Raw genomic sequence first — 12,544 nt, 5'->3', positions numbered from 1 at the left:
TTTACGACTGTCGCAATATTAACTAGTACATTTACCTTGTCTCAACACAACAAATTTTTTCAAAGAGAAGAAATGATATTGGGCTTCTAAAAGAAACAAACATGATAAAATTGCCTAAGCTCTCCATTTGGAGCCTTCTCTCTGCTCATCTGCTTCGGTCTTCTCTGCAGTCCACCATCCTTCAGTCCACACCATGAATGGAACATTTCTTCCCACAGCTCCCATGCACATCTGTTACAGGAGTAACTAGCCACATGTCACTTGGTCCTCTGGCCTAGCCTGGGTCAGTGTCCATCCTAGACCCAGTCCATGTGGTGAGGCTGCAGGGCCATGTGATATGGGCATGTATTGGAAGACAAGAGGTCACTAATGCTAAATAAATGTGGTGCAGGGAGGGCAGAGAGACCTTGAAAGGCATTCACTATATTCTCAGAGGTGAGCCCTTATAACAGACGCTGTTGATGCCCCATCCCATATTCTCTTGGCCTATCACAGTTTGCCAATAGCTGAGGCACAGTTTTCTGCAAAGATGACAAACTTCCCACCTCCAGTGAGTATCTCCCTTCTCCTTTGCCTGTGAGCTTTATCGCACCTGTGATAGTTGCTTTTCTGCAGTTATATAGCCCAATCTTAAAGTGCATTAGAATTAACACTCCCAGGCCAATCTTCAATCAATTCAAGCAAAGGAGGATGGGAAGTGGAGATAAAGTCGCAGGCCCTGTAGTCCTTAGGAAGATTCTGAGCTATATCACACATTTCATATGGTTTCTCAGAGAGTCCTAAAAGGGATTGAGCCAAGTTTTCCACATGGTAACTGACTCATGAATGAACTCTTTACCTCATTTCTCATGTAATTGGCTTTCTTTCATTTCTCAATTTATTTCTGCACTTGTGTTTCCTGGGATCACTTCCCAAATCAGTGCGGTGAGCTGAGTAGTCCCCCCCCACCCACCCTTTGAGTTATATCCACTAAGAAACCTATGAATAGAATGTATAACATGGCAAAATGGATGTTACACAAAATTAAAATTATGGACCTTAGAGAGATTATTCTAAACTGTCTGGGTGGACTCAGTCAAATCACAGGAGTCTTTAAAAGTAAAAGGCAGACTGAGTGCCGTGGCTCATGCCTATAATCCCAGCACTTTGGGAGACCAAGGTGGACAGATTGCTTGAGCTTAGGAGTTTGAGACCAGCCTGGGCAACATGGCAAGACCCTGTCTCTACAAAAAAAATACCGGGGCATGGTGATGTGGGCCTGTGGTCTCAGCTACTTTGGAAGCAGAGGTGGGTGGATTGCTTGAGCCCAGGGGACAGTTTGCAGTGAGCCGAGATCATGCCACTGCACTTCATCCTGGGTGACAGAGCGAATCCCTGTCAACAATAAATAAATAAATAAATAAAAGGAAGGAAAAAAACGAGAAGGTAAAAGAATCAGAGTGATACAATGGAGAAAAAGAACTAGGAGAGGAGACTCAATTTACTGTTGCTGCTTTGAAGATGGAGGAAGGGAGCTAAGAGTCAGAGTGTGGCAGCCTCTAGAAGTGGGTACAGTCCCTGGCTATAAACCAGGAAACAACTGGGACCTCATTCCTGTAAATGAAGGGAACTGATTCTGCTAACGATCTGAATAAGCAAGGAAATAGATTCTTCCTTAGAGACTCCAGAAAAGAATCCAGCCTGCAGACACCTTGATTATAGCCTGGTGAGATCCCTGTGGGACTTCTCACCTACAGAACAGTGAGATAATAGATTTGTGTTGCTTTAAATCTATGAATTTCTGGTAATTCAGATGGCAGCAATAGAAGAGGCATCCAATAACAGTTTTGTGAAAATGCTGCAGTGAGGTAAACTGAAACTGTGGGGAGTACAGTGGGTATGTAGACTACTCTACTGTGCTGAGTAGACACCACAGTCTAGAAAAAGCCAAGCTGAGGAGTAAGCATTATTAACACATTTATTGAACAACTAGAACTTGACAACCACTTGCCAAGTAGAGGGGATACAGTGGTGAGCAATAATAATGATGATAATGAGGAGCAGTTTTCCCTAGCAGGCAGCAGTTGAAAGGAATATGGGTTTAACATCCACCAATGACCAGGAGTGGACAGATCCTTTTCCAGGATACTGAGACCATAGTGGGATTAAAAACATCCCTGTAATTCTTCTAGCTTCCTTCATCCAAATTACCTATATTATAGAGAATCTCTAGGGTATTTGCTCTGCCTGGAAACCTTGACTGTAGGAAAGCTGGCTCTGGCTGCACGATCACTTATCACATTTGTTGGGTGGGAACACATCTGTTCCCCATTATTAACTGAGTGTGGCCTCTAGTCTCTTTCAAAGTCACATGCCCCAGTGGGAACTGCAACGTTATTCTCTCAACCAAGACACTCTGCAGAGCCAATCCAAGGAGTGTTGGGTCTAAGGCTCTGATAACCAGCTGGGAAGGAGTCCATAGGGGTCTTAACTCCACAACCACTCACAATGATCTCGATCCTGGAGCTGTCCTGGGAAGGGAAACTCAGGGCTACATGTGGGTTCTTCCCATGCGGGAAAAATCAGGCTGGAAAAGAACGGGCACTTGGCCAGGCACTGAAGCTGAACATCTCCCAACTGCACAAATTACCGTATGAGTTATGTAAGCTACTTAATGTTGCCCTGCCTCTGCTTCCATACTTGCCAAATGAGACTACCTGACAGGGTGTTGTGAGGATTAAAGGAGTGACACCCACCAAAGCTCATAACACAGCACTCAGAACATTTTAAATTCTCCATTAATGTTAGTCATTGTTGTTCAGATCCCAGCTCTGTTGTTCACTATTCCTGTCTGCTTTGTAAAGTCAATACACTTTTCTACACCCCAGTTTCCTTATCTGTATAAAGGGGACAATAAGGTGGCACCAAACTCAAACAACTGTCCTATGGAATAATCGAATGAATATCAGTAAAGTGCTTCAGTGTGTGCCTGTAGCTTTATGGTTCTGACTGGCTGTTGTGGAGGGTGAGACCCTTAGCTCCAGGCTGGGCAGGGAGAAGCAGAGATGTTACTTCAGCCTGAGGCTCCCCACTTTCATTAGCTAAGCCAGGGGTCACTGGTATCTCCAGGGAATGATCAGGCACTAGGTCGGGATCGGGGGAACTCTCTACTTTTGGTATTGGGCAAATGGTCAGGGCAGTGGGCTCCAAGGTCAAAATTCTGAATACAGGATACAGAGGCTCAGAGGAAGAGGCGTGCAGAAATGTGTAGATATGAGATCCATCCGTGGCATTGTAGAACGAGATATCTCCAGTCTCATAGTCCAGGAAGACCCCCACTTTCCTAGGGGGCTCAGGAAGTTTCAGGTTGGTTCTGGGCTCAGTGAGAGCCCGATACTTATTCCCATCAGTCAGGCCCATAGTCCAGTATCCATTCTCCGGTGTCATTTTGACCCAAACTTTTTTCCTCTCCACGTTCTTACTACACACCCCTATATGCCACTCTTTTCTGTCCCCCACTTCCACCTCCCAGTAGTGTCTCCCTGACATGAAGCTTTCACAGCCAAGCACACAGTAATGCCATTCAAATCTCTCAGGGTTGTCTGGTGGGTCATGGGGCTCCTCAGCACACTGTACACTCCTCTGGTCCTCAGAAACAAGGAGGATGGCGTTTGCCATGTCTGGATCCAGAATCACATCCACTGCAGAGAGTTTGAGGAGGTGTCCATGGGGTCAGCCATTTTTCCTGGATTTAAGAGCCACAGCATGCAAGGCTTGGGCCATGCTGAGGAGGTCCTTCCAGAACCCCGTGTCCCTAGCCTGCCCTGAATGTGATTCTCTCATCAATGTCATTGGTGAAAGCCCCAGTGGTCTTGTGACCAGAGGGGAAATGAAAGTAAGGTCAGTATCTGCCTAACCCAATACCCTGATGCGGCCCCAAGAAGCAACAAGGATCCTCTTTCTACATTTTTGTTGTTTCCCTCCCCACATTGATTCTGCCCACTGATGCTTTATACTCAGAGGTTAATTTTCTTTTCTTTTCTTTCTTTTTTTTTTTTTTTTCTTGAGACAGAGTCTCGCTCTGTCTCCCAGGCTGGAGTGCAGTGGCGTGATCTCGGCTCACTGCAAGCTCTGCCTCCCGGGTTCATGCCATTCTCCTGCCTCAGCCTCCCGAGTAGCTGGGACTACAGGCGCCTGCCACCACGCCCAGCTAATTTTTTATTTTATTTATTTTTTTTTGTATTTTTAGTAGAGACGGGGTTTCACCGTGTTAGCCAGGATAGTCTTGATCTCCTGACCTTGTGATCCGCCCTCCTTGGCCTTCCAAAGTGCTAGGATTACAGGCATGAGCTGCTGCGCCGGCCCTCAGAGGTTAATTTTCAATCTTCACTCGACCACTCGTGAGCTAAATGAGTTCCCCTTTTCTGCAGTCTATTTTTCCATACATCCAATTTATTTAACAAGGTGGAGCCTCATCTGAAGCATTTCCTCACCTGAAAAATGGGGATAAACATATGAATCTCTAGCACTGTAGAAGGCAATCATGTTATTTACTCAGCCCACAGCAGGCCATGAAGGAAGCTCCTCATCTTCCTGATAGCTGCAAGGCCGCCTCTGTGCTGGGCTCTGTGTGGGGCCTTATATGCCCTAGATTCACTCTCCAGCCTTCAGCTTTCTCCACCCTCTTCTGGACCCCAGGAATCTGTCCTCTATGGACAGTGCCACTGGGATCCCTTGTCCTCTGGTTTGCTGTTGTGTTGGGCCAATGGGAGGCCCTGATAGAAGATTAGAAGGAGAAAGAAAGGAGAGACACACCGTTTAATTTCCTGCTTCCTCCCTGCCAGCAGCAGCTGGTGGTGCTCTAACAAGGCCTGACGACTCTTCTCAGGAAGCTCCCTCTTTAAGCTACCTCTTTCTCTGGGTTCCAGTAATTGCCTCCCCTTTCTAGCCCTCCCAGGCTAGAAGTGGAGACAGCTCCCCACTGTTGGGAACCATGGGGGCACTGCACTTTTCCTTGTTGCTTTCCCTTAACCCTTCTTTCTGGAAACCTTGTTCAACTACCCAGTTTGAGCTCACCATCTATTTCTTGCTAGGTTTCTGCCAAGCATGTTCATTATTCCTTCAGTCTTCACCTCAAACCCCATGAAAAACAGATTGCAATCATCATCTAAAAATGTGGAGGCCAAAGCTTGGAAGCATTAAATCCTTTGAGGAGATACAGGCAGTAGGTGGCATGAGAAGCCTGGGAAGGGCAAAGTTCTTTGGGCAGGCATCACCTCCTCTCCTTGGCATTTACATCCTCACTCTCCTTGCAGTATTACTCAGTGTGTGTCTCCTTCCCCTCACCTCCACCCTTTATGTGTCTTCCTACCCAGGAAGGAAGTCAAGGGAACTTTTCTGCTCCAAATCACAAGAGTTGGAGAAGAAAAAAGGAAAAAGGAATATAGTCCCTCAGGTTGTTGGTCCAGTGAACATGCAGTAATTTACTCACCAGGCTTGAAGAGGGCCATTTTTCCATTCTGAAAGGAAGGAGACACAGATAAGAAAAAGGTCAGTATTTTTGTACTTTTCCCAGTCCATTCTCCTCTCACTACATGTTTTCTCTCCTTTTCTTCAGAGTCTCTTCCAGGGTCCAGCTTCCCTCCTCTACAGCTCTGATGGATCAGAGGTGGCACCTTCTCAAAAATGTCAGGCTTGGCTCCCTGTGTCATGGGGGGTGCAGGATGCATGGCCAGGCTTTACAAGGGGGTGTGCAGGATCAGGAGTTTCTCAGAGGCTCCAGAAAAGCGGAGGTGAACCTCCACCACACAGAAATTGAGTCTTTAGATTAGATCTAATTAATCCAGCTGAGAACATCCATGGGTCACAGTGGAGAAAAAGTTGAAATATTCAGGGCATGTGACCCAGCAAACTTACAGAGCATCAGGCTGACTTATTGGTATCGGACGAAGACTCCTCTCCACCTACAATGAAAGAAAGGTAGAGGTGTCACCAGAACTCTGCCTTTTCTGTGTTGGCCCCTTCCCCTTCTTTTTGCATCCATCTAGTCTTTTTTTTTTTTTTTTTTTTTTTTTTACCATCCCACCCTTCCCCACGGTCTCCATCTGCAGGTACAATTCTTTCTTCACCTCTTCTTAATATCAAGTCTGGGAACATCGGTTGAACGCTAGTGGCAGGGAAGTCACTGTGAGAGTTCCTTCCCAATGGGGTCCAGCTCATCTGTTTTGAATCTGTACCTGGGCATAGGTGTCACCATGTCTATATGTGTAAGCCTAGGAGTACAAGATTCATCCTTCTCAATCTGTATCATTTCCTACCTTGCTCTAAAAAGAATTTGGGAAATTTAATGAGCAATTTCAGGGACTAGTTTTTGAAAGCAGTTATGATCTATCTGTACCAACTGAGCCACTGTAGCTACTCCTCTTTATTAAACACACTTTTCTCCCTCCCTCTCTCTTTTCTGATTTTCTTATTTCTTAAATCTTCCATTCTTGTTTTCCTTTCAACAGCCTCTAGATTATGGGAAACAACAAGTAAGTTTCTTGCCATAGAAAATGCACCTCATCCTTCTCTTCCCTCTTCCTTTTGAAGTGTACCCCTGGATATTCCTCAGTGCTTTTTAGAGCTTAAGGGTCTGTAGCCCCTAGTACAAAGAGATTGAAGATCTCTTTTTTTTTTTTTTCTAGAGAGAAAAAGCACTGGGTGGTTTCTCCAAAGAGCCACACTTGTTTTCTTTTTCTGGGTAAAGGGATCCAAGACCACTTTTCAACCCTGGGCTATGACTTATGGGCTAGAAAATAATGAAGCAGAGAGAGAGTAATAGATTTGAATTCAGAGAAAATGTCAAAGCCACTCACAAGTCAAGTACTGGATTTTTTTCCTCTCTGCAATGGAATGAACAGGGAAGAGTCATCAAGGTGCTCAAAGCAAGGATAGGAAGACATGTCTGGATCTCTGGGGGAATGGTAACTTACTGAGTTCCTCCTGGAGGCTCTCTGGAAAATAACCAAAAAAAAAAAAAAAAAAAAAGATGAACTGTTATGGGTGAGGTTGATGTTTTGGGAAATAAACCTTAAACATGATGCAGTGCCAGGGTGGGGGAGAGAGGTGAGGTTTTCAGGCTGGGGCATGCAAGCCAAGAGCTTAGATTCTCTGCTTGCATTGGATACCTCTTAGGCTTATTTCCTGCTGTGTTGCAGCATATCCCATTTCTTTCATCTCTTGCTCACTTTCTATCTCACTGGACAGAGCAGTTATTTCCTTCTGTTGTCTCCACAAGAAGTAACTGGCTCCGGCGAGAAGCAGCAGCAAGATAGGCAGGGTCCCTACCAGGGCTGCGATCCAGGGCTGGGCGCTCCTGAAGAAGGGGTCTGCCAAGGGGAGAGCTGTAGGTCATGGGCGCTGGTGCACTCAGCCTCCCCAGCCTGCAGCGCCCCAAGCTTTAGCTGCTCAGCTCAGGTCGGGGGTGGGGAATCTATCTCATGAGGTTAAATAAGGATTCTGTCCCTAAAGTCTCAGAGGACTATAGATAAGACTTTGGTAAACCCTCACTACAAGCTACTACTATTACTTATCTTGAGATGTCTGCCTCTCACATGGAAAGTAACTTGAGCAAAGTCATACACATTTTTTCTAAATATTTTTTCAATAGGTAACACATTTACATCATTCAAAACTACATACACATAAAGTCACGCAACTCTCTCATCCACCCTGTCCTCCCTCCCTCCATGTATTAACTTCTTAGTCCACTTAATATGATGCTTACGAACATAACCTGTGGAGTCAGAGGGTATGGGTTTCAATGCCGGCTCCCCCATGTGACTAGCAGTGTGATGTTGGACTACTTACATAACCTCTCTGTTTGTAGTGGCCTAATCTACTGATGTAAAATGAGGGTAATGATAATACCTATTTCCTGAGGTTAGAAGAATTGAATTAATACTTATTAAGTGCCTGATGTACAGTGAGTGTTACAAAATTGCTTGTTGAAGTTTAAAAATGTAACCTAACCCAATTGAGAACTAAAAAAAAGTAAATTAAAATATATTCTTATTTTTCCTCTTGTTTAAACTAAAAATAGCATTCTATACACGTCCCTCTGCATCTTGCTTTTTCTGTGTAAAGTGTATCTTGGAGATCTTTCCATATTAGTATAGAGAGAATTGCTTCTTTTTCCTTTTACAAACTGTGCAGTATTCCCTTGTATGGAAGTTCCCTGGCAGTGAACAGCTGCACAGTTTCTAACCTTGTGCAATAGTAATCAGTGCTATAAGAAACCTTTTACAGGCCGGTTGCAGTGGCTCACGCCTGTAATCCCAGCACTTTAGGAGGATGAGGCGGGTGGATCACTTGAGGTCAGGAGTTTGAGACCAGCCTGGCCAACATGGTAAAACCTTGTCTCTACTAAAAATACAAAAATTAGCTGGGTGTGGTGGCACATGCTTGTAATCTCAGCTACTTGGGAGGTTGAGGCAGGAGGATCACTTGAACCTGGGAGGCAGAGGCTGCAGTGAGCTGAGATTGCACCACTGCACTCAAGCCTGGGCAATAGAGTGAGACTTTGTCTAAAAAAAAAAAAAGACACACACACAACGAAAAACAGAAACCTTTTACATGGATCATCTCATATAAAAGCAAGCTTATCTATCAGATAAATTCCTAGAAGTGGAAGTTTGGATCGATAAGTGTGTAGTTTGGATAGATATTGCTATAGAGCCCCCAACAGAGGTTGACCTAATGCACATCAAAAATACAGGAAGTTACCTGAGCAAATGACTGAGAGTCACTGCCTTCCTACATTCCTATGAGAATCATGTATTATAAGCCAAAGCAGTTTTGATTTTTGCAAATATCATAAGTGAAAAATTATTTCATATGTTTACCCAGTGAGGGAGAATGAGCACCCTTTTGTGAGTTATTTCCTTTTCTGTGAATTGATAATTCATGGGCTTTGTTAACATTTTTTTTACTTGGTTTTTATTTTATTTTATTTTATTTTATTTTATTTTATTTTATTTTATTTATTTTTTGAGACAGAGTCTCGCTCTGTAATCCAGGCTGGAGTGCAGTGGTCTGCTCTCACTCACTGCAACGTCTGCCTCCTGGGTTCAAGTGATTCTCGTGCCTCAGCCTCCTGAGTAGCTGGGATTAGAGGTGCACTCCACCACACCTGGCTAATTTTTTGAATTTTTAGAAGAGATGGAGTTTCACCATGGCCAGGCAGGTCTCAAACTCCTGGCCTCAATGATCTGCCTGCCTCGGCCTCCCAAAGTGCTGGGATTACAGGCGTGAGCCACCATGCCTGGCCAAAACTTTTTACTAGGTTTTTAGAATCTCCTTCTGATTCAAGGAGATCAGCTCTTTCTCTATGATATGTTTGTAAATATATATATATAACCATTTTGTCATTTCACATTATATAAGGAGCTTATCTTAATGTTTTTCCTCCAATTCTCATTGCCTGTCATACTTTCTGGCAGATAGGAAATGTTCAGAAAATGTTTGTGTTACGAACACATTTATGGAGGAAAGAAGCTCCCCTGGCACAAAGAGGAGCCTCCAGGTCTGTGCTTTGGGCCTTATATTCAGTGCAGAGACCCAGGTCGACCACAGATATTAACACATCCCCCTTCATTCAACTGCCACAGCTCAGCTCAGAAAACCTGAGGCCAAGCAGGTACTGACCTGCGATGGAAATGCTGGCTGTCTTTTCCAGGCTGAGGAGGGAATTTCTGATGATGCAGGATACACCCTCCCCAGAGCCGCCTCTCATGATCACAGATGCTGCTACTTCATATAGGCCCACTCCGTCTGCAACCACAGGTGCTTCCACAGCTGGGATGTTCTCTCCCTTGGCTTCGCTCCACTGTATTTGGGGTTGGGGGTGCCAGCCAGTGGACCCACACTCCAGATGGATCCTTCCATCCTCATAACCCTTCACTTCTACGTGAAGATTAGAACCCAGTGCTGTGGAAGGATAATTTGGCCTAAATTCTGGATAGCTCCTGTATTAGGGAGGGTCTCAATGGGAATCAATGTCAGACTCAGATTTGATAATTCAAGAGATATTTCATTCAGGAGCTGTTTACAAAAGTGTGGTCATGATGAGGGGAAAACTAAATTTGCTAGTGCAGTATCCCAGGGTCAGAAACAGTGGGGCTATTCCCACCCACCCCAATTACGAGATGGAGGAGGAGAGGAAGCTGTTTTGAATACAAAAAAGAAGAGATTCATGCATTGAGGACTTCCTTTAGAGGAGCTGTTACCTTCAGCAAGGCAATGCAGCCAGCCTGAGGGTAACTTGCAGTAAGGAAGCCAGTGAATAAGCACCCAGACGTCTTCCTCTTCTCTTCCTCCTATGATTGTCTGCTATAGATCCCCTTAAACCAAACCTAACCAGAAGCCACAGGGCAAGGGATTGCACTGAGAAAGAGAAAAGCTGTCCCAACATATGGAAACTGACACCGGGTCTCTGTGTCATCCTGTTGAACATAAGCAATTTCACAGAACACAGACAATGGCACTTTGTGACTATGATGGATCATGGGAAAAACAAGACCACCCCACATCATATGTGAGCATAGAGAAAAACATGAACATTGTCCAAACCACAGCAGTGACCAAACATCCCCCATCAGCAATGAGGGATTGCTGCCCCTTCATCAATTACAGCTTTTGTCTCACCCTGGTCTCCTTCTTCCTACATAAGATTGATTAAGGCTCTCACTCAGAATTAACCTGCCCACACCTTCCTGATGGAATCTCATCCAGAGCAGAGGGCTAAGTCTATAAACACCCCCGGCCCCAATCCCCTAACACAAGCCCAAATTGTATACCAAGTCTGCTCTAACACCTTCTTACTGAGACCCACCACAGCTCCCCATGATGTGTGTTCTTCCTCAAAGCAACAAGTAAGAAATACAGATAGTTCTACAACAGGAGTATTCCTGGGGATGGCTAGTTGGAAAACACTGGCAGCAGACACAGTCACTATTCCACCTCCCAGGACCCATGGTAGTGTGCACTTGGAGACACAACAGAAGCCGTCTGTTACACAACTAAACCAAAATGACTGTGTACCAGTCACTGAAGAGATGGTTTCTTATGCTTCCTATCCCTTGTCCTTCACTTCCCTTATATCTCTGGTGGCCAGAGGAAAGGAGTTCTTTACTTGAGCATGTAGTGTACAGCAGGAATTCTTCCTAAGGGAAAACCTGTGTCTTACTCAAGGGCCTCAGAGAAGCTAAGTTGGGAGGCAGTGCAGGCAATTGCTAGTGAGCAGCCAGGAGTGTCTGCAGTGCTTTTGCAAGAGGGACTCTGCATCTGCTCTAGATCCTACAGAGAAATGTTCTCAGAACAAAACCTGGAGGCTCACCTGCAACCTTCAGCTCCACCAGGGCTTTTTCATAGAAGTCACCATCTTGGAAATAACACAAGTACTTTCCACTGTCAGAGGCTGTGACGTTGTGTATTCAGAGAGCAGCCTTCCCTGCAGTGATGCCATCCCGCAGAATCGAAGTTCTCCCTCGATACGGTGCACTCTGCCTGTCTTCCACTTCCTTTCCATCTGCATACAAGTTCACCACCTGCCTTAGGCTGGAACTCACCCACCTCAGCTCCGTGGTCTCTGCACTCATGGTCGGGAACAGGTGACGGGGCAGATCAGCGTCTTCACCCACCATGGCCAGGATGGGCCCAGAGGGTCCAAGCACAGAAAACTGAGCTGTCAGCACAAGGGGGAAGCTCCATCAGAGGGTTTTGGAGTTGGGGTCATGAGAGGAAGGGTGCTTCTCAGACGGGGAAGGCGAGATACAGAGAACCTAGAGGGGAACACAATCCTAACAGAAGGACCATTTGTCTCTTTGTGACAGGTGATCCTTCAGGTTGGGATGGACTTCCAGGTATGGGAATGAGTTAAAGGTTCTAAGAGGGCATTTAGGTAATTGTCTGCTTAATTAGGTAATTGAGATAATTGTCTGCTTCAGAAACATAAATGTGGAGTCATGGAAACATTCCCTACCTTAGCAAGGAGTGAGCAGCTGGACCAAGAAGAGGGAGACATGAAAGTTGAGCAAAAGGAAAGCCAGGGAACTTGCCATTTTCATCTGTGCTGCATATCAAGAGATACCAGAAGGTGTGGGACAGACACTATGGCCTGGAAGAAGCTTTAGGATTCTGCATGGAAATGTCCACTTTCCCAGGGCTAACTCAAGTATGGTGACCAAAGAAGATCTTACCTCTGCCAAAAATGTCTGCCCTTGAGTGTCTTTGAGTTCCAGTATGGAAAACCATCTGTAAAAATAATATCTGTTATCTGATCAGGACATCTCTGACTCTACTGCATTAAAATATTAAAATATTCATAATCCTATCACTTCCCCACACTTCCCTTGCCAGGTCCAAGCTTCCATCATCCCCCTCTGATTCATGAAGGACCCTCTTCACTGGATTCCCTGGTTCCACCCTTGTTCAGCTCTGTGGGTGTCCAACACTATGGACTCCTCAAGCGTCAAACTCTTGGCCATTACTACAGTCAACTTATGGCCTGGTGGCTCCTGGTGGG

General features: G+C 45.2%; 1 protein-coding gene and 1 pseudogene across 1 annotated transcript; both read right to left on the bottom strand.

Moving 5' to 3' along the window:
• Positions 1-1,939: 1,939 nt before the first annotated feature.
• Positions 1,940-3,828, bottom strand: LOC134758720 (butyrophilin subfamily 3 member A3-like). The gene has a single exon (XM_063707394.1). The coding sequence runs from the start codon at positions 3,655-3,657 to the stop codon at positions 2,977-2,979; it is 681 nt and encodes a 226-aa protein (XP_063563464.1). The 5' UTR covers positions 3,658-3,828; the 3' UTR covers positions 1,940-2,976.
• Positions 3,829-4,298: 470 nt separating this feature from the next.
• LOC101154199 (butyrophilin subfamily 3 member A2-like) lies at positions 4,299-12,174 on the bottom strand (annotated as a pseudogene).
• Between the last annotated feature and the right edge of the window lie 370 nt (positions 12,175-12,544).

This window comes from Gorilla gorilla, chromosome 5 (genome assembly GCF_029281585.2).
Source record: "Gorilla gorilla gorilla isolate KB3781 chromosome 5, NHGRI_mGorGor1-v2.1_pri, whole genome shotgun sequence".
In the NCBI taxonomy this organism is placed as follows: Eukaryota; Metazoa; Chordata; class Mammalia; order Primates; family Hominidae; genus Gorilla; species Gorilla gorilla.
The sequence above is the reverse complement of the archived record's forward strand: the minus strand, read 5'-3'. Positions and strand labels throughout refer to the sequence as shown.